The 22,504-nt window shown below is 62.5% G+C and overlaps 3 protein-coding genes across 5 annotated transcripts in view; 2 read left to right on the forward strand and 1 right to left on the reverse strand.

The window, feature by feature from the left end:
• The first annotated feature begins 5,980 nt into the window (after positions 1–5,980).
• PTTG1IP (PTTG1 interacting protein) overlaps positions 5,981–22,504 on the forward strand; it is a 142,101-nt gene continuing 125,577 nt past the window's right edge. The window contains exon 1 of the mRNA XM_050784516.1: positions 5,981–5,991. The gene's annotated coding sequence lies outside the window, so the exon portion shown is untranslated. The remainder of the gene's footprint in view (positions 5,992–22,504) is intronic.
• Positions 14,137–22,504, reverse strand: part of SLX9 (SLX9 ribosome biogenesis factor) — an 82,739-nt gene continuing 74,371 nt past the window's right edge. For all 3 annotated transcript variants that reach the window (XM_050784510.1, XM_050784508.1, XM_050784511.1), the window contains 2 exons: positions 18,608–18,676; positions 14,137–14,447 (listed from right to left, as the gene is read on the reverse strand). In XM_050784510.1, the coding sequence (XP_050640467.1) occupies positions 14,324–14,447; positions 18,608–18,676 (193 nt within the window). In that variant the 3' untranslated portion in view covers positions 14,137–14,323. The remainder of the gene's footprint in view (positions 14,448–18,607; positions 18,677–22,504) is intronic.
• The window catches only part of SUMO3 (small ubiquitin like modifier 3), a 177,081-nt gene continuing 172,083 nt past the window's right edge, over positions 17,507–22,504 (forward strand). The window contains exon 1 of the mRNA XM_050784527.1: positions 17,507–17,510. The gene's annotated coding sequence lies outside the window, so the exon portion shown is untranslated. The remainder of the gene's footprint in view (positions 17,511–22,504) is intronic.

A 22,504-nucleotide genomic window follows, 5' to 3' on the forward strand; every position in this document is an offset into this window, starting at 1 on the left:
TGTGTCCCGGCAGCAGTGTGTCCCGGGAGGCTGACAGTGGCCCTGGAGGCGTCAGGTCTCCTCCCAGGCCAGCAGCAGGGCCATATGCTGGGAACAGGACCTTGTGGTGAGCAGGTGGGAAGGAGGTGGGTGGAGATGGTGGGCAGGGCTCCCTGGAAGACTCCCCAGGAATGGTCATGTGTGTTGGGGGCACTGCTGGAAGGACGGTGTGACCAGGAGGAAGTTCCAGGGACGGGGTGAGGAACCGGAGCCCAGAGTCTGGGTGTGAAGAAGTCACCCTCAGCAGGCTGGGCCCATGGGCCCAGGGGGGATCAAGGAGGGGGAAGGGAGATGGGGAGGGGGCTCAGGCCTGCCAGGAGCCAGGTCCTGGTGGGCAGCAGACGGCACGGCGCCCGGCAGCACTGAACGGGAGTGGGTGGGAGGACACGGAGCCAGGCCAGCCTCAGTGGCGGGGTCCTGGGGCCCGTGTCCAGAGGCGAGGCCCACACAGCAGTGGAACTGGTCCTGCAGGTGCACGGCCACAGTCGGCAGGGGTGGGGGCTTTGGTGCCCTGGCTGCCCAAAGCTTGACACTAACCTAGGGCCAACCAGACCCCACATTCAGGGCACACCCCACGGCGTATCAGACATCTATAGCTGTGTAGCAAATAACCCCAAAACTTAGCAGCTTAAAAAGGCCTCCACGTGTTAGCTCCCCCATTTCTGGGGCAGCGTGGCTGATGGCTGCGGCTCAGGTGGCAGCCACAGGCAGTCCCACATCCAGGACGGGGCTCACAGGGCTGTGGGGAGGCCGCAGCCCCTGACCACGTGGCACCCCCAGGCTGCCAAGTCTCCTCCAGGTGCCAGAAGCCACAGTCTAACCCCCAGGTCTGGAAGTGGCCTCCCTTGTGCCTGCCGTGGGCTGTGGTCACACGGTCACCCTAAGACCACATGGGCGGGGCTGCACCAAAAATGTCTACACGGGGTCAGGGCGTCCGGGCTGCCACAATGCCGGCTCCTGCAGTGCTGGCCACGTGCCCGGCAAGGAACCCTGTACACAGACCCTGCTCTGCCCATTCCCCAGGGGCCACACCTTCCATGGCAGGCCCAGGGTCGGGGGTGCAGCAGGAATTGTGGCCTTGAACCCAGAGGCTCCGCCACATCTGGGGCTGCTCTCGCCAGCCGTGCAGCCTGGGTGACTCCATGGCTCCGGGTCGTGGGCCGTGCTCCATGCCTGGGGGGCCTGGCCTTCTGTGTCTCAGTCTCCCCTAACCCTCCGCACAGCAGGCTAAGGACGCCTGATCCGTGGGACTCAGGGAGCTGAGTGGGATAATTTTTGGAAAGCACAGCCAGGGCTGGCATCAGTGAGGGCATGAGCTTCTGGCCGCCTCTGCCCTTCCCATTCACAGCTGCCTTGCTGGTGCCTGCCGTGGCCTGGAGACGCGGCTGTGGACGCTGTCTGCTTGCGGTTTTTCCCTTTTTTAGCCCAAGGCTGAGCGCTCCTTCCGGACTGAGGTGTGTGGAGCCTGGCTCTTGACTGGCAAGGGAGACGCTCTCCTAAAGCTCCTGGAATGTTACTGACGGCCGGGCTGGGATGGCGCTCACATTCTTCTAGGTGTGGATAGTGGAACAAAACCAAAATATTAGCACAAGGCTAAGTTTGTTTTACAGCATCCCGTAACATATGAGGTGCTTGTTTGGATTTTATCTAAACAACTTTCCCTGCATACGCAGCAGCTGCTGAGTTTCAGCTCCCGGCCCCTGGAGCCCCTGCGGCTGAGGCTGGGATGGGGGCTCCAGAGGTCACTCCTCCCCTAGAAGACATACGTTGGCCTCGGGCCAGGGGACCCTCAGCGACGGGGTCACCCCAACGTACTGGAGGCTGTGGCTCTGCTTCCTCCTGGGGCTGAGCTGAGCAAGCTTTAGCTCTCGGGCCGAGTGCAAGGAGGGCAGGAGCGACGTCTCCAACGGTGCTGAGGTCTGCCCCGGGTGCAAGGGACCTGTGTTTTCAGCGCTACTGTGCAGCCCATGGATGCCCCAGGCCCTTGGACAATTGATATCTGGGGTCCACACTCCTGGACAGGGCTGAGGAGGTGATGTCCCCAGACTTGCCCCAGCACCGCTGTGGAGGGCACCCCGGACACCCGCCCCGGCCTCAGGCTCCCACCCCAGCTGGCCCTGACATGGGTATACGTGACACCTCCTGGCCTTGGCCTCTCAGGCCCAGCTCAGCCACGGCCATCCAGACCCTTGGGCTCCGGTGTCTTCCAAAAGCTCTGAGACACGCCCCCTTGGGGCAGCCGGGGCCCTGACTACCCTCCGACCCTCAGCTGGACTCCCTGTGGCCCAGTCCGGAAGGTTCTCCTTAGAACAGAGGGCAGATGAGGCAAGAGTTGGCTCTGAGCTCTGCCCTCCAGCACCAGCAGCGCTGTGAAGGCCCACAGGGCGGGTCAGTGGTCCCCAGGGACCTCGGCCTCAGGGGAAGTGCAGCAGAGGCCTCAAGTCCCCAGGCGCTCAACTAACGTTGCCCTCGCTCCTCCAGGGCACAGCCCGAGCTGCAGGAGGGCAGATGCTCCGCCTCTCGGCCAGTGTCCGTAACACCCGTGTGGAGAAAACAGCAAAGGCCGGTGCGGGACGGAAAGGATGTGAACGGTGTCGCCAGCAGTGAGTCCAGGGGGACCAGTCCAACAGCCAGTGCTCCCAGACACCGGCCAACAGCAATGCCCCATCCTCACCACAAATGCCGCTGTGATGCGCTGACAGTGGACACGAATGCGTGACAGACAGCGAGTGCCAGTGTGACCGTCACGGCTGATGCTGAGCACTGCACCCACACACCACGGAACCCGCAGGCCCAGGGCTCCGCTCCTGCTCGCAGGGTGAAGGCCGGGCCTCACCGTCCTACATACACAGCAGCATGGGCACTTCAGGCTTCTCCAGCCTCCTCCATGCAGAGCCTGCCACCATCCGTGTTGCACAAGGGACAGGTGCTGCACAGAGAGGCCACGTGCCTTGCCCCGGGCTGCCAGCTCCAGAGAACGGTCCGGGGATGCCAGGGTCACCCGGCCCCAGGGCTGCTCCTGACCCTCCTGGGACGAATCCTCAGGGCAGAGACAGGATGAATCACATTCTGGACGGTGGCTCCAGGTCAGAAAGCTGCCAGGTCACCAGGTGCCATGCGAGCCGCTCCCCGGGGACAGTTTTCAGCCTTGGATTTATCACGGCGGCTGTTCTCCGTCTGCCAGGCCAAGCCCAGCTTTCATCTCCCATTGCACAACCCTCTGCTTCCTCAGGCTCTGGGCTGATCGTGGTTTTCTTTTTCTCCTGTCTGGAACTGAATGTTTAGTTCATCTATTTTGTATTCTCTCTTGTTTATATTAAAAACATTTTAGATGAGAAGTTTTCCTCCCAGTAAGTGTGTTTCTGGCCACCTTCTGAAGCCACGGCAGCATCAGCTCCTCTCTGACCTCAGTGGCTCTGGAGGGCATCGGTTGAGTGTCCAAGCACCTCTCACCTCAGTGCAACACAGGGTCTGTTTCCAGCCTTCCTGCGTGCCTAGGGGTGCCTCACGTGTGCATATCACAGCTGCAGTGCGCTGTTCCCGGGGGGCCGACCTCGGCTGCACGCTCGCCCACCAGGGCGTGGAATCCCACGAACAGGGTTTCGTCAAACAGTGACAAGGAGACATGAGTAGACCCCACGGTAGTATGGGAGGGGCCTGTCTAGTGAGAAACTCAAGGGAACAACCTTGCCAGAGGCCCACAAACTCAGAGAGCACAGGGACTGGGCTCATCCTGGAATGTCAGGAGCAGGACAGTGGCCCGAACATCAGGACATCCAAGGGCCAGACCAGTGCTGGGACTCCCGGGAGTAGCAGGAAGTAGTGGGCAGCAGCCTCAAAGAACCCCAGGACCCCCACCCAGGGGGCAGTTCCGGGTGGGGACAAGGACAGACAGGACACCTGGTCAGTCCTGAGAAGCCACACAGAAGCCTTGCTCTCAGACAGGCCTCCCTCAGGCCTGGGCTGCCTGGCTCTGAGCCCCCAGCAAGGTTTGCAGTGCGGGGAGGGGAGAAGTTAGGGGTCTTGACCTCTATGCGGCACCAGGTCGGGGAGCAGCAGGGCAGGCAGGGTGGGGTCCCACCTTGGAGGACCACCTGCCAAGGACGAGGCGGGGCAGGGAGGCGGCCGGCAAGCACGTCCCCCTCCCTACCAGCTGCAGCTTGGGGTAACGCTGCTGAAAACCGCAACCCCAAGGCCTCAGAGACACGACCTGCAGGACGGGCCTCTGTTCAGCCAGGCTGGACACCAGCCAGGAGGAAACCTCTGCTGCCCCGAAACACGAAACTGGAACATAAGGTTACGGGCCAGTTCACTCATGGGCAGAGGACAACTCCAAAACGAGGCCCTGGCAGGCAAAATACAGCCCGGCCCAGGAATTCCCGTGCCTGAGCTCAGACTTCAGAAACACAAGGCCGTGCGGCACACCTGCCCCCAGGAAAACCAACACCCAGTTTTCTCAAAGGGCACCGAGAGGGAAGTCAGTAAAAGCTCCTGATAAAAGTATTGCAATGACAGGTTTCATTCCTACTTGACACAAGTGAGCATATAAAAGCAAATGCCTACGTACTTGTTGAGAATGCTTGGGTTTGCCCCTAAAACCACACACACACACGCTCAAGTGCGCGCACACACCCCCAGCTCCGCCCCGGAGAGCCAGGGCGAGGCCGTGTGTCTTGACTTTCCAGGTGCAATGGTGCTTGTCAGCCGGCTTTCCCCTGAGGACTTCAGGACACCCTGGGGCTTCCTCCGTTGGGCTGCAGGAAGGACTAGGCCCCTCGGGTGCCCCCTCGGCAGGGGTCAGTGGCGTGTGCCCATCCTCTGCAGCTGCAGCACCTCCCCTGGGTCCCACCTGCCTCATCTAAATCTGGATGCCACCCCACCCCCGAAGCTTGAGTGGGAAGTATGGGGCCCCCCGGCCTAGGCAGACAGTGGTCAGCACGGTCACTGCCCCGGCCCCTGGAATCACCCCCAGGCAGGGCCTTGTCTGAGTGGACCCAAGTGCCCACTGGGCTCAGCTGTCCCCTGGCCTGAGTCCTTGGCCACTTCTCACTGAGCCCAGGGCAGCCAGGATGCTTCTGGGGAGGAGGAACATGACCCAGCATGGCGCCCCGGAGCCTGGGGTCCACGGGCTGGGTCCTAGGGATCCCAGAGCTCTGTGCCACCCCGAGCAGAGGCGGGCGCTGCCTCGTGGCTGCAGGCCTGGAGCCCCAACCCTCCCCGCGCACCAGGTCACAGAGGTTGGCTGACACTGACCAGCAGCAGTGCCCGTTGGAAAGGATTTTGGGTTTTCGAGACACCCATGCACAGATACCTCCTGGTGGCACTTTCAGCAGTGCCCTGAGGGTCAGTCTGGCTGGGCTTGGCCATGGGCCCACTGCCCAGGGCAAGGAGGCCCAGGCTGGCTGGCAGCGGAAGGGTCCAGTGGAAACAGGTGGGGAGCAGCAGCCACCAAAGGTTGGGGGTGGGGCCAAGGCAGCCCATCCATTACAGGGGCACAGAAGCCCCAGAACAGAGCTGCCGGGAGGGGCTCAGGGGTCCACTCCAGCTCCCCTGTCTTATAGGGTCGACTGAGGCCCATAGAGGGAGCACGACCTCCCCAAAGCCTCAGCCACCAAGTCTGAGGCCAAGCCAAGAGCAAATCACTCACTGGGCCTCATGCTGGGGCCAGAGACCTCGCCCTGGGTCCTCTCTCCAGCAGGCTGCGATCGTGGCATGTGGTCAGCGGACACAGGAACCCAGGACCACAGGCTGCAGAGCTGCCAACGGGAACAGAGAGGTCCCAGGGCTCCCTCCCAGCTCTGTGGAGGGCTCCCCTGAGTCCAGGCCTTCCTGAGGCTTCGATGGTGTCCCCAGAGGCCAGGGATGTCCTGCTGGCATGGGTTTTGGCCACCCCTGCCCAGGCTGGCCTGGGCCCCTGGCTGAGGTGCCCACTCTCTCCCAGAGGGGTGGGGGCATCTCCCAGGGGCACAATGGGGTGCAGGTGAGCAGCTGTCTTCTAACAGACACCAGGGTGTGCCTGTGTTTCTGCAGTAAACAGGGCACCATCCCTGCTCCTTGGGACAGGCACCCTCTCGCTCTAGAGTGCTCCAGCAGCACCAGACCACAAGGGCCTGACACAGGATCAGCCCTGGTACGCCTTTCACCCCCCACCCGCTCTGGACTTTGTCTCTCTCTGGAAAACGCGAGCTGCTGCCTGCAGGGCTGGGCTCGTCTGTGACATGGGGCCCCTGCCCGAGCCCAGCCAGCCCCGGAGGATTTGCAAGCTGCTTTCCTGTCCCTGTCCGTGGTCTGGGTAACAGAGGACAGATACTTTCCCCGGACGGCAGGGAGCTTCCTGCCAGCTTCCCTGCTGCCTCCACGCTCAGTAGCTGTAAGCAAAAGCGCCAGCCTTGTGGGGCCCACAGCCTCATCTGGGAGACTGGGATGCAGACGTGATAGCTGGGGCTCTGGCAGCTGCTCTGGCATGAGAACGAGGGAAGGGTGGTGGCCCCTGGGCTACCGATGGCATTGCAGAGGCTGGGACTGCCGTGCCCAGACTTCTCACTTTGAGACAGAAAGGCCCACCGCGTTTTAAACACAACCTGTCAGGACTTGGGTCTTTTCTTAACAAGCAGCCTGCCATGAGACTAGGAGGCCAGCAGGCCCTGCTTATTCCCAGGACCGGTGAGCCCGTCCCCGCCTGTTCCACGTGGGCCTGAGTTCTGCCTACCCCTGGGCCCCACCTGGCAGAGCTCGTCCTAAAGCAGCAGAGTCGGGAGTGGGGAGCCTGGTCCCCGAGCACCTCCTGGCCGGAAGCTGCCTGCTGCCTGCCCAGCCTGGCCTCCACCCTCCTCAGTCCCCATTGGGGCTGTCTCTCCAGGGCCCAGGCCTGACCACCCTCCACTTGGAACTCTCCCACCTCCCAGAGGTGCCCCTTTCCCTCCCGGGAGACTTCAGGGCCCGCCCAAGGGGACAGGGGACAGGGGACAGGGGACAGGGGACAGGGAACCGAACTTCCTGTGGCCGTCCTATGCCCCCGTGGCTGAGTTCCGAGGGGGCGGGCTGGAGCAGGGATCACAGCTGTCGCACAAATGAGACAGAGCTCGTGGGCCCTGCCAGGGACAGGCTTCAGGCAGCGGGAGCCAGGCCCTGTGTGGGCGGGGGCAGTTTCGCCGGGGATGGAGGGGTCGTGGGGCAAAGGCCAGGTCCAGTCAAACCCCAGGCCACCCAGGAGCCATGCAGAGTCCCAGAGGGGAGAGACAGGAGGCTGCCCCCATCCCATAGGAGCTGCACAGACAGGCCCGGCCGCCTTCTCCAATTAAACATCAGGGTTAATTAGAGTCTTCCGGGCCCAGGGGAGGGGACCGAGATGGAGTAATCACGGCTGTGCCAGGAAATCCAGAGCTAAGGCTGGGGGAAGCGGGGAGCATGCTGCCCACTGGGAAGGCGGGAAAGCCAGGGCTCTGCCACCCACGAGGGGTGCTCCGGCCACGCCAGCTCTGGGCTGGAGCACACACAGGTCACACTCGGCTCAGCGGGGCCCTCAAGCCACCTGTCCTCACGACTGTGTGTGGTCACCACCACCATCGGGGCCGGTGGGGGATGCCAGAGCCCGAGAGGCCACAGGCTCAGCATGGCGGCTTCTCCTGAGACAGCAGGGTGGGGTGTTTGAGGGGGTGTGTGGGGTGTGTGTGAGGGGTGTGTGTGTGGGGCTGTGTGGGGTATGGGGGTGTGTGTAGGGGTGTATGTGGGGTGTATGGGGGGTGTGGGTGTGTGGGGGGGTATAGGGAGGGGTGTGGGGGGTGTGTGTGGGGTGTGTGTGTGAGGGGTGTGTGGGGGGGGTTGTGTGGGGTATGGGGGTGTGTGTAGGGGTGTATGAGGGGTATATGAGGGGTGTGGGTGTGTGGGCGGGTGTGTGGGATGTGGGGAGGGGTGTGTGGGGGGGGTGTGTGGAGGGGTGTGTGTGTGGGGTGTGTGGGGTATGGGGGTGTGTGTAGGGGTGTATGTGGGGGTGTATGGGGGGTGTATGGGGGGTGTGGGTGTGTGGGGGGTGTAGGGAGTGGTGTGGATGTGAGTGTGGGGTGTGTGTGTGGGGTGTGTGGGGGTGGGAGGGGTGTGTGTGGGGGTTGTGTGGGGTATGGGGGTGTGTGTGTAGGGGTGTATGTGGGGTGTATGAGGGGTGTGGGTGTGTGGGGGGGTGTGTAGGGGGTGTGGGGGATGTGTGTGTGGGGTGTGTGTGTGGGGGGATGTGTGGGGTATGTGAAGGGGGGTGTGAGTGTGGGGTGTGTGTGTGGGGGGTGTGAGGGGTGTGTGGGGTGATGTGTGGGGTATGTGAAGGGGGGGTGTGAGTGTGCGAATTCCACCCCTGAACTTGGAGTTTGGGAGGGAGGGGCTCAAATGGAAAACATCCGGTCTCGGACCCTGCCTCCGGCCCCGTGACGCCTGGGGTGCTGCTCCTCCCGGGACACCGGAGTGTGTGCCACAGTCCCCCTCACACAGACCGGAGCACGGTGGGAGGTTCAGCAAGTAAGATGGGGTCTCGGGTGGACGCTGACCTTGAGAATGGAGGGGAGAGCCGGAAGCTCCGTGCTCCTAAATGTCAGCGCCCATCACCTGGCTGGCTGGGGAGGGAGGCTCTCTCCTCTCAGGCCTCAGTTTCCCCACTCAGGGCTCCAGGGCTTTTTGTCCTAAGTGGCTCGGGCCACCGGGAGATGAGGCCTGTGCTCCACGGCCTTGCAGGGACTCTCAGGCCCCAGGCGCCTCTGCATCTGTGTCACCAGGAAGAAGTATTTGGAATCAGAAAACATGTCATCACCGGTTTTCTCTAAGTAACATCCCACCAAACATTTTTAAATGAAAACTCCTTAATCTTCAGGAAGACTGAAACAACCCAGGAAGAGGCCTGTCGTTATCATCCTGGCCCACAGTATTTTAACATCTCTGGAAAAAACGCTTTAATTCGGTCTGTTTGACTTTAAAAAAACGGAGCTTTCCGTACAGACCCGAGGGTCTCAGCGCCAGGAGGCAGGACCTGGCATGGAAGCAGGACCTGGCATGGAAGCCCCAGGACGGCAACTTCAAAGGGGAAAAGGCAAGACCAGCATCCTGCCTCCCCGCCCGCCAGGGGCCACCCCGGCATCCTGGAAGCACTGGCTGATAGTGGCGCCCCTGGAAAACCCTGGTCACGGTGGCAGCTGAGAACCCACCAGGCTGGAGGGGCCGCCAGGGGCTGCAGGCAGACAAGGCCTGGGCGGCAGCCAGCACCCACCAGCGTCTCGGAGCAATGACAGTGGCTGCCGTCACCGGCTTTATCGCCACACAGGGAACATTCCAGAAGCAACACGCCTGGTGTTTGTACAACACTTGGCTTCCAAGCAGCACAGAACCCTGACTCACCAGCTTGGGGGCCGCGGCTGTGCCTTGCCTCTGCCCGATGCGGCCCCAGCCACCACCCTCCCTCCCCACGCAAGACAAAGGTCAAAGACCTGATGTAACCTTCATGGACAAACTCAGGCTGGCGCAAGGGCGCTGTGGGGCCTGGACAAGCCAGGTGCAGGCCTCATCTAGACAAATCCCTCGTGTGGGACGCTCTCAGAGCCCAGCGATCCGGGCAGTGGAGCAAAGGACCCGAATGCAAGCCAGCCCTCAGGGCCAGCACAGGGTCCCGCCGCCTCCCACAGCAATGCCGCACGGACACACCCCTTGCCGGGAGCTGACCCACCCACACGTCTGGGGTGATCCGAGTGGACCCCATCGCGCTTGCCTGCAGGGGAAGGTGGAATGGGCAGGCTGAGATGGACAGTTCAGGGAGAGGCCCACCAGCACGCTGGAGTCGGTTCTGTGTGCAGGGCCCGTCCAGGCCCCGCTGTCTCCTGTGGACACCACACGCAGGCTCTGTGTGCAGGGCCCGTCCAGGCCCCGCTGTCTCCTGCCTCCCATTCGTTCGGTGACACTCATCTGTGCACAGTCCTGGAGCTGACCACACCGCACAGAGCAAAGACCCTGCTCTCAGGAGCTTTCCTTCTGATGAGGAAAGAAGGAAAACCAGGGCCCCAAAGTGTCCAGGAGCATCGTGGCCAGGCCAGGAGGGTGCGGACAAAGAAAGGCACGGGCCGGGTACTTCTCTTTGAACTGGGAGATCAGACCCTGAGAAGGGGCCAGAGGTCCGGCTGGGCAAGGGGAGCCGGCGTGGATGCCCCCAAGGGCCCTGGAACAGCCTCCACCTTCCTTCCCTCATGGTCCCATCCCAGCCTCAGCCCACTCGTGGCCATCAGCAGCCACCCTACGGCCGCCCAGGCCCCCGCTTCTGGCCATGAGGCCCACACCACCTCTGCAGCCCCCATCACACCCACGGTGCTCAGCTCCAGCTCCAGCTGCAGGCCCCCTCCCACCTGCAGCAGGGGCATCTAAAACCCTGGTGCCCGAGGGTTTAGTCCACCCCCTAGATCGGAGATTGTCTCCCAGAACCTCAGAGTATTTGGAGCCAGTCAAGGTAAGGCCACATCGGAGTAGAGAGGGCCCTAGCCCAACGTGGTCTGTGTCCTTATAGGACGTCACAGACACAGGGACGGGAGCGACGTGGCCACAAGCCAGGACGCCAAGGGCTGCTGGCATTTGTGGCACCAGGAGGAAGTGTCTGGAATCAGAAACACAAGTAATCACCAGCAGCCGGACAGGCAAAGAGGACGCTGCCCTGCAGCCCGAGGGAGCGCAGCTCTCGACACCGAGTGCAGACCACCGGCCTGTGGGACACACACAACGTGCTGCTGTCTGACGACCCCACTGTGTGCCAGTTAGCGCAGCTCTCGACACCGAGTGCAGACCACCGGCCTGCGGGACACACACAACGTGCTGCTGTCTGACGACCCCACTGTGTGCCAGTTTGTCACGGCAGCTCCAGGAAAGGAACTGTTCAGCCAGCGAGGCTGGTCAGGGTGTGCGGAGCCTGGCCCGGAGCAGTGGGGATGGTCCCTGCTTGCATGAGGACCAGGGCGGCAGCTGGTGACAGACACACAGCTCCCGGGAATAGGGACTGCTCACTCAGCGAGGGGCCCGAGAGGAACGGGAGGAGGGCCGGGGGCTTTCTTGGGGAAAGGCGGATCCAACAGCTGCTGGGTGTGGGCATTGCAGAAGCCTGGTGGGTGCTGCGAGGGGTTTCCTCAGTCCCCCTTGGAGTGGCCACACTAAGTGCAGACTGAGGGCAGCCAGGGACAAAGGAGACCCTGGGCCCCTGGAAGGAGGACCTGGGCCTGCCCGGGGCTGAGGACTGAGGACAGCCAGGGACAAAGGAGATCCCAGGCATCTGGAAGGAAGACCCGGGCCTGCCCGGGGCTGAGGGAGGGTGACCCCCCAGGGCCTGCTGCTGTCCCAGCCAGGAGCCCTTCACCCTGGACCTGGCATTTGCTGTTCCTTTGGCCAACACCCCACACCCCGGGCAACCAGACACTGCCCTTCCTGCGGGACTGGCGGCGGTGGGGGGAGGGGCGCTACCCCCACTGCCTCTCCTATCTCCCACTGTGCCCCACAGCCCCCCATATGCCAACACTGGTCTGGGGCTGAGGCACCCAGGATGTGCCCAGGCTGGGTCTGTGGGCCTCGAGCCCGGCATCCACCGTCCCAGCCCAGAGCTTCTCAAAGGGTCATGCAGGCCAGCGTCAGGCACCTCCAGGCCCCAGGAGGCTTTGACCTGCTGTGTTAACCCTTTAACTCCGAAAAACGCACCGAGGGCCCCAGGGTCTAAAAGGCATGAAAGCCCAGTCAACTGTAGAACTTGTTTAAATCGATGACTGGGGGATTCATGTTCCTTCTCCTGAAGCTCCTACAGTCATCCCCTCTGACCTGCTGATGCAGGGGCTCTACCCCAGGTGTCTGTCCAGAGAACACACATGCCCCATCCTCTGCCTCGAGCCTCCCTCTCAATGGTGGCCGGGAGAACTCAGCTGACAGCCACGGCGAACCCCACACTTGGACGCTCTTCTGTCACGGGACGACCCCGTCCCAGCTGCCGCCATGGCTGAGGGTCGGGCTCTCTGCACCTGCAAAGAATGCTGGGGTGGCACACGCGGGAATACCATCAAGGGCTACTTCCCTGGGACAATCTGCGTCCATCTCAGCCGACGGGACACCTGCTGCCACTCCTGCCCGTCGCTGTCCTTCCACAGCACCCTCCTCCACGCGACTCTCAGGCACCGCCAGGGGCTGCTCGCCCAGGGAGGAGTTAGAGGCCCCTGAGCCCACAAGGATCCCTAGAAGAGGGGCTGCGAGCCACAACCAGACAGGAGTAATTTCAAAACCAGGAAGCAAGAAGGTTTTTAAATTTTTATTTTTTAGAGACAGGATCGCTCTGTCACCCAGGCTGGAGTGCCGTGGCGCAATCTTGGCTCACTATAGCCATGGCTTCCTAGGCTCAAGCAATCCTCCCACCTCAGCCTCCCCAGTAGCTAGAACTACAGGCACGCACCACCACTCCTGGCCAATTGTTGTATTTTTTTCGTCGAGATGGGGTCTCACTATGTTGGCTGGTCTTGAACTCCTGGCCTCAAGTGATACACCTGCCTTGGCCTCCCAAAGTGCTGGGACTGCAGGTGTATGTCACTGCGCCCGGCCAGGTTTTTCACAAGAAACCCAGACCATGGGATGAGGATGTTGGAGAAAGTGGAAGCCGCCCCCGCCCGCCTCCCCACCACGCTGCCCTGCCTGCATCCCACAGACGTTGTTCCCAGCACTCGCTCTACCACAAAAATGGTTTTGTTGCAAGCACTGGTTTGTGACTAGCTCCTCTGAAGCGAGAAGCCCGTTCTCTAAGGAGCTGGGGCTGGGGCTGGGCAGCCAAGCCGGCCCCACCCGAGGGAGTGTGGGATCCGCTGCCTGTGGCTCCTGTACGCCCGTCTGTCCCATCATCGGGGCCTTGGAGGGTGTCCAGGCTGTGTCTGTGGATGCCGTGTCTGCTCGTGTCAGGGAAGGGCCAGGACACTGAACAGAAGGGATGCAGGCTCCAAGTCGTCTCGGCCACCCACTCGCCAGGAAGCCTTTGGTGGGGCTGCTGGGGCTCTGAACCCTGAGCAGGCGGCAGGGCCGGGGAGGTTGGACCACGGGCGCTCACGACAAGAGGGGCCATGCACACAGGGGCCACCCACATGCCCTGGAGCCAGAAGGCCATGGAGCCCCTGGGACTACCCCCACCCCAGGCAGCCTGGGAAGGCTAAGGGTGCTGGGCCCCTGCCTGGGAGCTGAGAGTGGTCCTGCTCTGTACTTCCCAGACACCCCGAGTGGGGTACACCACCACGCCCAGCCTGCCCAGCCCTGCTGCAGGACATGGGCCAGCGAGGTCCCACAGAGCACTGGGGTGGGGGAGCAGGGGCAGGGGGAGCCCAGCTGGGCCTCAGGGGCCTGGGGACGCACCACCCCCTTGCTTTCCACACCCTGAAAACAAGGACTGATCAGTCACTGATTCACAGTCCAACAAACCTTCAAATACCAGGGCTTCCAGCAACAAAAGAGGCCCTCTCCTGCTTCTGGGTCAGCAAGAGCTTCAGGGCTGGGCCCACTCCGCGTCTCCTCCCTGCAGAAGGACCCTCTGCTCTCCACCCCCAGAGCAAGGCAGTGGGCTGCCTGGGTTTGGAGCAGCTGGGAAGGGCGAGGGCAATGGTTGGGGTTGGGGGCACAGCCCAGGGGGTGCATACACAGGCAAAGAGCAGGCTGGGGCCTTGCCAGGGCCATCTGTGTCCCTGGTCACTGAGGGTGGCAAGGGAGACTGGAAGGGAAACAGACCCCCAGGTGGGGAGGGCCCCAAGCCAGCCCCCATGGCAGCCCCTGCAGGCCTCAGTGCTCCTGGATCCCACCAGGGCCGCAGCAGGAACTGAGGCTGAAGCAAATCAGGGTGGCTGGTGGCACAGCTGGGGCCACACCCAGGCACAATTCCCTCCCAGGGGGCTAGCTTGGGGGCACCGGTGCCAGTTCAGGGACGGATTTAGGGCCTCCACAACTACAGTCCCCACAAACCCTGTGCACGGCCCACCCTGACTCAGCGTGGGGGCCGCAGCTGCCAGCGGAGGGATGTGGCTTGTTGTCCTGAGCAGAGCAGGGGCAGCTGTCCCAGGGTGGGCCCAGCCCTGTGAATCAGGGAGCAGCTCATGGGAACGGCCCTGGGGGTGCAGGGTAAGTTCACAGAGCCCTTTATTGAGTCCCACAACCGACCAGAGGGAAGGGCGTCCACCAGGCTCAGATCATGGTCCTCGAGGGGCTGGCGCTCTCTACCTGGCCCACACGTGTGTCCTGAGGAGTTGGGGCACGCCCACTGCCCTGGTCAGAGCTGGCCGCCACCTTCCAGCTGCATCTGCCGGGCCAGCGTCTGCCCGATCGCCACCAGGGGTCTGGCTCTGTAGGCCGGACTAGCCAGCAGCTCCCGAAACCGGGTCCTTTCTTCTTCACTGAAAGAAGGGAGACCACAGATCAGCAGGCAGGAACCCCCAGGCCCCTCAGCACCCCCAGGATCCGACACAGCTCAGCCCCTCAACACCCAGGCACGTCGGACACCGGAATGAATGGCAGAGGCCTGGGGCCACCGCTGGACTGAATGTCGGGGCCTTGGAAACTTCCAGCAGGAGGGGAGAGGCTGCCCCGGGCCCGCAGGGCCACATGCGTCCCAGAGCCCTGGCAGTGCCCACTGTGGGGTGTGCCGTGGAGCCACATGCGTCCCAGAGCCCTGGCAGTGCCCACTGTGGGGTGTGCCGTGGAGGTGTCACCCGGCCCTGGCAGTGCCCACTGTGGAGTGTGCTGTGGAGCCACATGCGTCCCAGAGCCCTGGCAGTGCCCACTGTGGGGTGTGCCGTGGAGGTGTCACCCGGCCCTGGCAGTGCCCACTGTGGAGTGTGCCGTGGAGCCACATGTGTCCCAGAGCCCTGGCAGTGCCCACTGTGGGGTGTGCCGTGGAGGTGTCACCCGGCCCTGGCAGTGCCCACTGTGGAGTGTGCCGTGGAGCCACATGCGTCCCAGAGCCCTGGCAGTGCCCACTGTGGAGTGTGCCGTGGAGGTGTCACCCGGCCCCGGCAGCAAGTCTGGGGCTGATGGGGCTGCTGTGAAGGCTGAGAAACGGGACGGCAACTCACAAGCCCTGCAGACCACACCTTACATAAGAGACGGCTCCCTCCACGGGCGACCAAAATAGACGCACACGGAGGAGAGCCGAGAGCTGGACAGCCTGAGCTGGCACAGGCCTGCAGCAGAGGGGGGCACGGCAGCCCCAGATGGGTGCCACGGCGACGACCCAGCACAGCACCAGCTCACCCCAGCCACCACCCAGCCTGGCAGCCACTCAGCTCCTGCTCTAAACACAGAGCAGCTGCCGGCATCCCAGAGGGGTGCCCGGTGGAACACAAAGGTGACATGGGTCCCATCTCAGGCACAGAAGCCTCGGGGGCAGCTAACAAGGCTCCTTCACACCCCACTGGATGACCGCCTGGGCAGGGTGCCCACACACCAGAGCCACCGAGGACAGCGGCGCTGGGGCCATCTCCACAGCAGGAGGCGGTCAGGGCTCTGCTAGTCACTGACCACCGCCTCCTCCTGCCACTGCCACCCTGGCCCCAGCATGGCAGCTGGGACACTCCCCGTAAAGTCAGGGTGAAATGCCTCAGTCACAGCCTGGACATCACTAGTGAGCTCTGGGGCTATCAGGACCCAACAAGGCCCCACCAGGGGCAAATGAGGAGCCGAGGCCAGGGAAGGCCCAGGCCAGGTTCTTAGCACTATGGTCCATCGGGCAGAGTCCTGGGTCAGAGCCGGGGGGGAAAGGAGCCATGACAGTGACGCTTGGAAGCGAAGCTGCACGGGGAGGGGTTGCAGGGGGAGCCTGTGCCTGTGCCCGAGTTTGGACACGGTATGGGACACGGGCTCAGAGCCCCTGGCACTGTGTGACTGCCACGCTGGGCCAGGCCTCCAGGTGCCATCCTGGACAACCGTAAACACAGACTCACAGACAGGGCCCTCCCACCTGAGAGAACAGCCCTTTCCTTGGTTTGGTACACATGGGAGCAGCCGTGGGGCACAGACCACCAGCCCCAGGAGCTACAAGGCTCACGCCCAACACGGAGCCCCCAGGGGAGCACGACCCAGGGAGGGGCCACTGTTGCTTCCCACTGGAATCTTGGGATTGAAGGATCCAAAGCCACTCAAACACCTGAGCCCTGTCCACACATGCCAGAAAGCACCACGGACACAGAACACGGAGTGAACAAGGGGCCTCCCGCTCTCCTCTCAGAAGCAACAAGAAACCAAACTCAATCTTTCATGAAACCAGGAGACCTGTTAACCTGAGCTGCTTCGAAATGCAGCGACCCCAAGGACGTGGGGGCACCAAGGGGTGCGGGCCACAGATACTCTGCGAGAGGAAAACCTGTCGCCCTGTCCGGGCAGGGAGGGGCTCCCTGGACCAGGCTGTACACTGGGGAGAGGTGGAGAGGGAGGCCAGGCAGGAGGATGGCCACAGGGAGAGGGCTCTGCCGTTTCCAAACTGTCTCCAGACAAGACTGACCTGGGAAGAACTCAGTTCATAAACAGAGAAGCACAAACCAAAGAGGACAAACATAAAGATCTACAGGAAGACCCCGCTCCTGAGGAGGCCGAGGCAGGAGGATCACTGCAGCCCAGGAGGCGGAGGCTTCAGTGAGCCTTGATCACACCTCTGCACTCCAGCCTGGGCCACAGAGCAAGTAACTGTCTCTAAAAAATAAATACAAAAACATTTTAAAAAACTAAAAAGACAGTTTACTATACTGTCTATACTTCACTCTAGACACGACGAAGTGTCTAGAGTTAAAATGGATTAGAGAACACGAGATGGAAGACAGATTAGAGAGATGCAGTAAATTCGTAATTGGTGCCCCTGAAGAAAAGCCAAGACAATAAAGAAATCTTTGGAGCTACCATTCGACACCAGCTTCTAAACACAACCGTACTCACGAAACAGACTTCAGATTCTACACTGGAAGGGCACAATGGGCCTCAGTAGAAACTGACACGGAATGTTCCCTACTGAGAACTATCTTAGCAAAGTTAGTTCAAAAACAAAGAAAAAAATCATTCCAGTAGCTTAACTAAAACCATCTTATAAGGGCGTAAAACGTCCCTCAGTGGAAACTGGAGCTGAGTCTACAAAGAGGCAAGAGCGTGGTCTGCAGGTTTCTGTACCCCAAGAGGACAACTAAGCACAAATTTCTGCCAATTACAGGGTCCTAGCCCTGCTAACTGGGGGCCACAGTGCCCAGTCACAGAACCAAACATGACCATCCGGGGTTCAACCAGCCAGGGGAGGGGAGGGGCGGAGCGGGGGCTGCGTCCACCCGTCATTTTAGATCCATGACTCTCCTTGGAAGCCTTCCTGGGAGGCGGGCCTTGCCCCAGGGCCACAGGACCTGACTGCACTCAAGAGCCCCCCTGGAGTGGATAGGCAGGAGCTAATGGAGCAGCATGGAGGGGACTGGGGGGGACGGGGGCGGGGTTCTCAGCCGCTGAACCCCTGAGAGGGCAGGCCGAAGGCACTCAGGACCCTTGGAGAGGGCAGGATGGGGGCACACAGGAGCTGAACCCCTGGAGATGGTGGGCAGGGTGAGGGCACTCAGGAGCTGAACCCCGGGGAAGTGGATGGGGTGAGGGCACTCGGGAGCTGAACCCCGGGGAGGTGGGTGGGGTGGGGGCACACGGGAGCTGAACCCCGGGGAGGTGGGCAGGGTGGGGGCACTCGGGAGCTGAACCCCGGGGAGGTGGGTGGGGGGGTGGGAGGTGGGTGGGGTGGGGGCACTCGGGAGCTGAACCCCGGGGAGGTGGGTGGGGTGGGGAGGTGGGCGGGGTGGGGGCACTCGGGAGCTGAACTCCGGGGAGGTGGGCGGGGTGGGGGCACTCAGGAGCTGAACCCCAGGGAGGTGGGTGGGGTGGGGAGGTGGGTGGGGTGGGGGCACTCAGGAGCTGAACCCCGGGGAAGTGGATGGGGTGGGGGCACTCGGGAGCTGAACCCCGGGGAGGTGGGTGGGGTGGGGGGGCACACGGGAGCTAAACCCCGGGGAGGTGGGCGGGGTGGGGAGGTGGGCGGTGTGGGGAGGTGGGCAGGGTGGGGGCACTCGGGAGCTGAACCCCGGGGAGGTGGGCGGGGTGGGGCCACTCAGGAGCTGAACCCCGGGGAGGTGGGTGGGGTGGGGAGGTGGGTGGGGGGGGGGGGCACTCAGGAGCTGAACCCGGGGGAAGTGGATGGGGTGGGGGCACTCAGGAGCTGAACCCCGGGGAGGTGGGTGGGGTGGGGGCACACGGGAGCTGAACCCCGGGGAGGGGGTGGGGTGGGGAGGTGGGCGGGGTGGGGAGGTGGGCAGGGTGGGGGCACTCGGGAGCTGAACCCCGGGGAGGTGGGTGGGGTGGGGAGGTGGGCGGGGTGGGGAGGTGGGCGGGGTGGGGGCACTCGGGAGCTGAACCCCGGGGAGGTGGGCGGGGTGGGGGCACTCGGGAGCTGAACCCCGGGGAGGCGGGCGGGGTGGGGGCACTCGGGAGCTGAACCCCGGGGAGGTGGGTGGGGTGGGGAGGTGGGCGGGGTGGGGGCACTCACAGAAGCTGCTGTCTCTGGGCTGTGCTCATCCGGCTGAGCTCTGAGGGCCGGGGCTTGTTGCTCTCCCTGCTGTGGACACAGAGAAGCCACGTCAGTCAGCACCCAGCATCCCCTGAACACCTTCCCGTGGGCAGAGGTTGGCTCCTCCCTTCCTGGAGCAGACATCGTGGTGGCCGAGGTGACCAAACCGCTGCAGAACCACAAGTTCCATGCTGCACTGTGGCTGTGGAGGCGGGACCCGGACAAGCAGTACAGCTGCCTGACAGTCCTGTGACCGCCGGCCCCAAGCTGCTGTGCATGGAACCTGGTGACTCCTGCAGCTCCTCCTGGCTCCGTGAGGCATGGAGGGAGTGGTCAGCCAGGAACACGTCTCACGACACACAGCATCTCCACCCCACCTGCCTGGCCAGGGCAGGCTGCACAGACACCTCACGCTTCGGGCCAGATGACCCTGGCAGGCGGAGCCGGTCCCACTCCCACAGCACAGGCCACTTCCCAGGAAGGCTGAGTCACCCACCCATGCCGACATGTCCCCAAGTCCTCTCTCTAGAAAGCACATGCTATTCTACAGTGGGGAGCTGCACCTGCCCTCCTGATGACTGAACTTGGGGACAGGGACACAGACCCCCCATAGATTCTGCCCTGCCTGCATCTATTGGGAGGGGGTACCAGCGAGCGCTGCGGTCCCCCATGGACAGGTGGAGGAACTGAGGTTTCCTGAGTGCTGCTGGTTATTCCCTTTAGTTCTGGGATCTCCAAACCACCAAGCTGGGCCCTGACTCAGGGCGCAGGCGGGCCAGGACACTCTCATCTCTGACGTCTACCCCAGGCAGGCTCTGGCTCCCTGCGGAAATTCTCACCCTCAGGTAACCGTGGTAATCTCTGGGAGCTCACTTGCACTCCCTGTGGTCAGCTGGCCAAGGCAGCTGCCCACCTGGCTGCACGTTCAGATGGGACAGCGACCTGGGCCTTGAAAGGAAGAGAAAACCTTCAGGGCCACACCAGGTGCCTTCCCAGACCTGCCGTCCACACAGTGAGGTGGGACCCAGAGGACGGCGGGAAGGTGGAGCCGCGGAGTCCTCAGGCCAGGAGACTTGATCTTTTATTCATGGATCTCTTAAAATATGAATGACAGACATTTTGTGTCTGCCCAAAATAGCCCTCAGCGCCCGCTTTCTTTTAACCCTGGCTCTGTGCTGACTTGGGGAAGGACTCAGTCCCCATCCCTTCCTGCTCACACCGGCAGATGACAGCCCCTCGCGTCTCCCGTCCCCTCCGCCCGCTCAAAGCCACAGCTCCATTCATCCCAGGGGCTCTGCCAGGGCCGATGACATCTCCCCACGGCCTCTCCTGGGCCAGCCTTGCCCCGATGAGGAAGCTCTGCCCCTCTGGCCGGCTGACCCCCTCCCTGAGTCCACCCCTGAGCAGCAGCTCCCTCAGCGACTGCCCAGAGCTGTCCTGGGTCCCCACCCTTGCAGAAGCCATCAGCGTGGGGCCCCCTCCTCTAGGTGCACCCCTGGTGCCAGGACAGAGCCCTCAGTGGGGGCAGCCACGTGCTGGTGTCAGGAGACCTGAGCTCAGGCCCAGGGCAGCCTTCCTGGTTGGGGAAACCTTGGGCCCCGGAGCTGCACCCTCACTTTAAGAGATGAAATAGCAGTGGGGGCAGGACCAATGCCTCCCAAGGTCGCAAAGCAGAGGAGCTGCACCCAGGGTGGCTGCAGTGCCCACAGGGCCAGGCGCAGCACCTCCTTCTCCCCACTGCAGGGACCGCCCCCCATCCACACGTCCCACATGCTATCCTCCCAGGCGGGACGCACAGCCTCCCAGTGGGGTTTCCCGAGTTCAGGGTCCTGGGAACAGAGTGCTGGGCAGTCACTGTCACAGGCCAAGGTGACCCGTAGGGCAGCACCGGCAGTGACGCGACTCTGAGAGGCCTAACAGCAGGAAGCCGTGGAGGAATTCCAGCCTAGCTCTGCCCAGTGTGGACCCTCGCCAGTCCCCACAGCACTCCCTCCAGGCAGGAGCAGCGACATCACCACCATCCCCCTCCCGACAATCGCCCACAAAGCGCACACAGGAGGCCGAGGTCCAGAGCTTGGGGGGTCACCGGGGTCAAGTGTCGCTCGATGCCTGCTTCCCAGCCAGGAGCGACGTGATCCCCAAACACGGGCCCTGCCCTGGCCTCTGAGATTCCAGCTCTGCACCCCGCACCCCAGGAGCATGAGGCCCTCAGGGCAGGGTGCCAGGACAGGGGATTGAGAGGACTGAGGGTTGGGAGGGGCCGCGGGGCAAGGACCCGATGCTTGGGTTCCACAAGGACGGCTCTGCCAGCCCAAGCCAGATATTCTCCCCGCTAGGTGGGAAGGGGAGGAGTGGGAGACAGGGCTCCAGGCTGCGAAGGAAGGGCTGTCCACCCTCCAGCCTCCCAGGCCACTGGTGCTCGCCTGCTGACCCCTCAAGCCCAGAGCACATCAGAGTCCATGAGTGGTGGTCAGTGGGGCAGAGATCTGCCTGCTGGGACCTAGGTGCAGTTCCCAGAGACATGGCCCACCGCCCAGGCACGCCGCGCCCCAGATCCCAGGGTCTCACACCTCCTGCAATACCAGGGTCAGAGCTCCCTAGAGAAACAGCAGGACTGGCAGGAGATGTCCAAGATGCACCTGGTGTACCTGCTGGTGCTGGGCAGTGGGAAAGAGCTAAAAACACAATCCCCACCTCAATGGGGCTAAAGGGAGCCGGAGGCAACTGCAAGAACTCCCAGCGGCCAACGCTGGAACAGTTTCAGCACCGAAATCAAGTAGTGCTGGATGACAACCCCGAGTGTAAACTAAACATCCATCTGTCCAGACCAACACCAAGGCATGACCGATACATATTCGGGGAGGACAGACAAAGCTCCTTTCCCAGCAGAATTCCAAGCAATCTTTGTCACTGCTCTGTCTTCCAGGAGGTGGAGCACAACCCCCACTCCAAGCCCGGGCTGCAGAGTGACTTCCTTCCAGAGAGGACAGCATGGAGGGGGGGCCTCAACCCAGCAGGGGTCAGCTCAGCCTCACAGTGGTCAGTCACGGTGACAGGGTGTGCCCGATACAGTGGAGTGACAGTGGGCCTCCACCTCTGAGGGCTTTGTCCCCACACTCAGTCCCTTCCTGTACCGTGAGAAAAACATCAGACAGATCCCAGCTGAGGGACAGCTTCCTCAGAACAGTCAAGGTCACCAAAACCAAGAGGAGTCTGAGAAACTCACAGCCAAGAGGGGCCTAGGAGCCGTGACGTCTGACTGTCACCTGGGATCCTGGACAGATCCTGAGGCAGAAAGGGGTCGTTAGGGAAAAATGAAGGAAACCTAAGGTATGGGCTTTAGTTAACTATTAATTACTTACAGCTCACTGTTTCTCTTTTGATACTGGTTCCTTACGTGACAAACACACCACACTCACGTCACAGGAAAAGCACGCGGGGATGCCGGAGCTCCACGGAGCTCTCGGTACCATCCTTGCCATTTTCTACGAGTCTAAAGCCTGTCTAAAACAGGGCCCATTCCATGAGCTCCACCAGGGTCAGGAGGCACTGCTTCCTGAGCCGCATCTGAGGAGGGACAGGGACTTCCAGCGACAGGAGGCTCTCAGGGCTGAGAGCAGCCCCGCACAGAGCCGCAGACAGCCCTGAGGCAGGGGCACATCCTCCTCGGCCTGGGGGCTGGGTGTTTACACAGCTCTCTCCCTTCTGCGAGCCCCAAGCACATTTTTCAGATGAGAAAACTGAAAACAGGGAAACGATACTTGACCAGGGTCACATTTTTGTCCAAGAACCAGGAATGTTCGGTCGTCACATCTCCACTTCGGGCGGCCGCTCCTAGTCTGGACCCAGTGCTCCACCGTGGGATGCCGGCTGGAG

Source organism: Macaca thibetana, chromosome 3 (assembly GCF_024542745.1).
Source record: "Macaca thibetana thibetana isolate TM-01 chromosome 3, ASM2454274v1, whole genome shotgun sequence".
NCBI classification, from domain to species: domain Eukaryota; kingdom Metazoa; phylum Chordata; class Mammalia; order Primates; family Cercopithecidae; genus Macaca; species Macaca thibetana.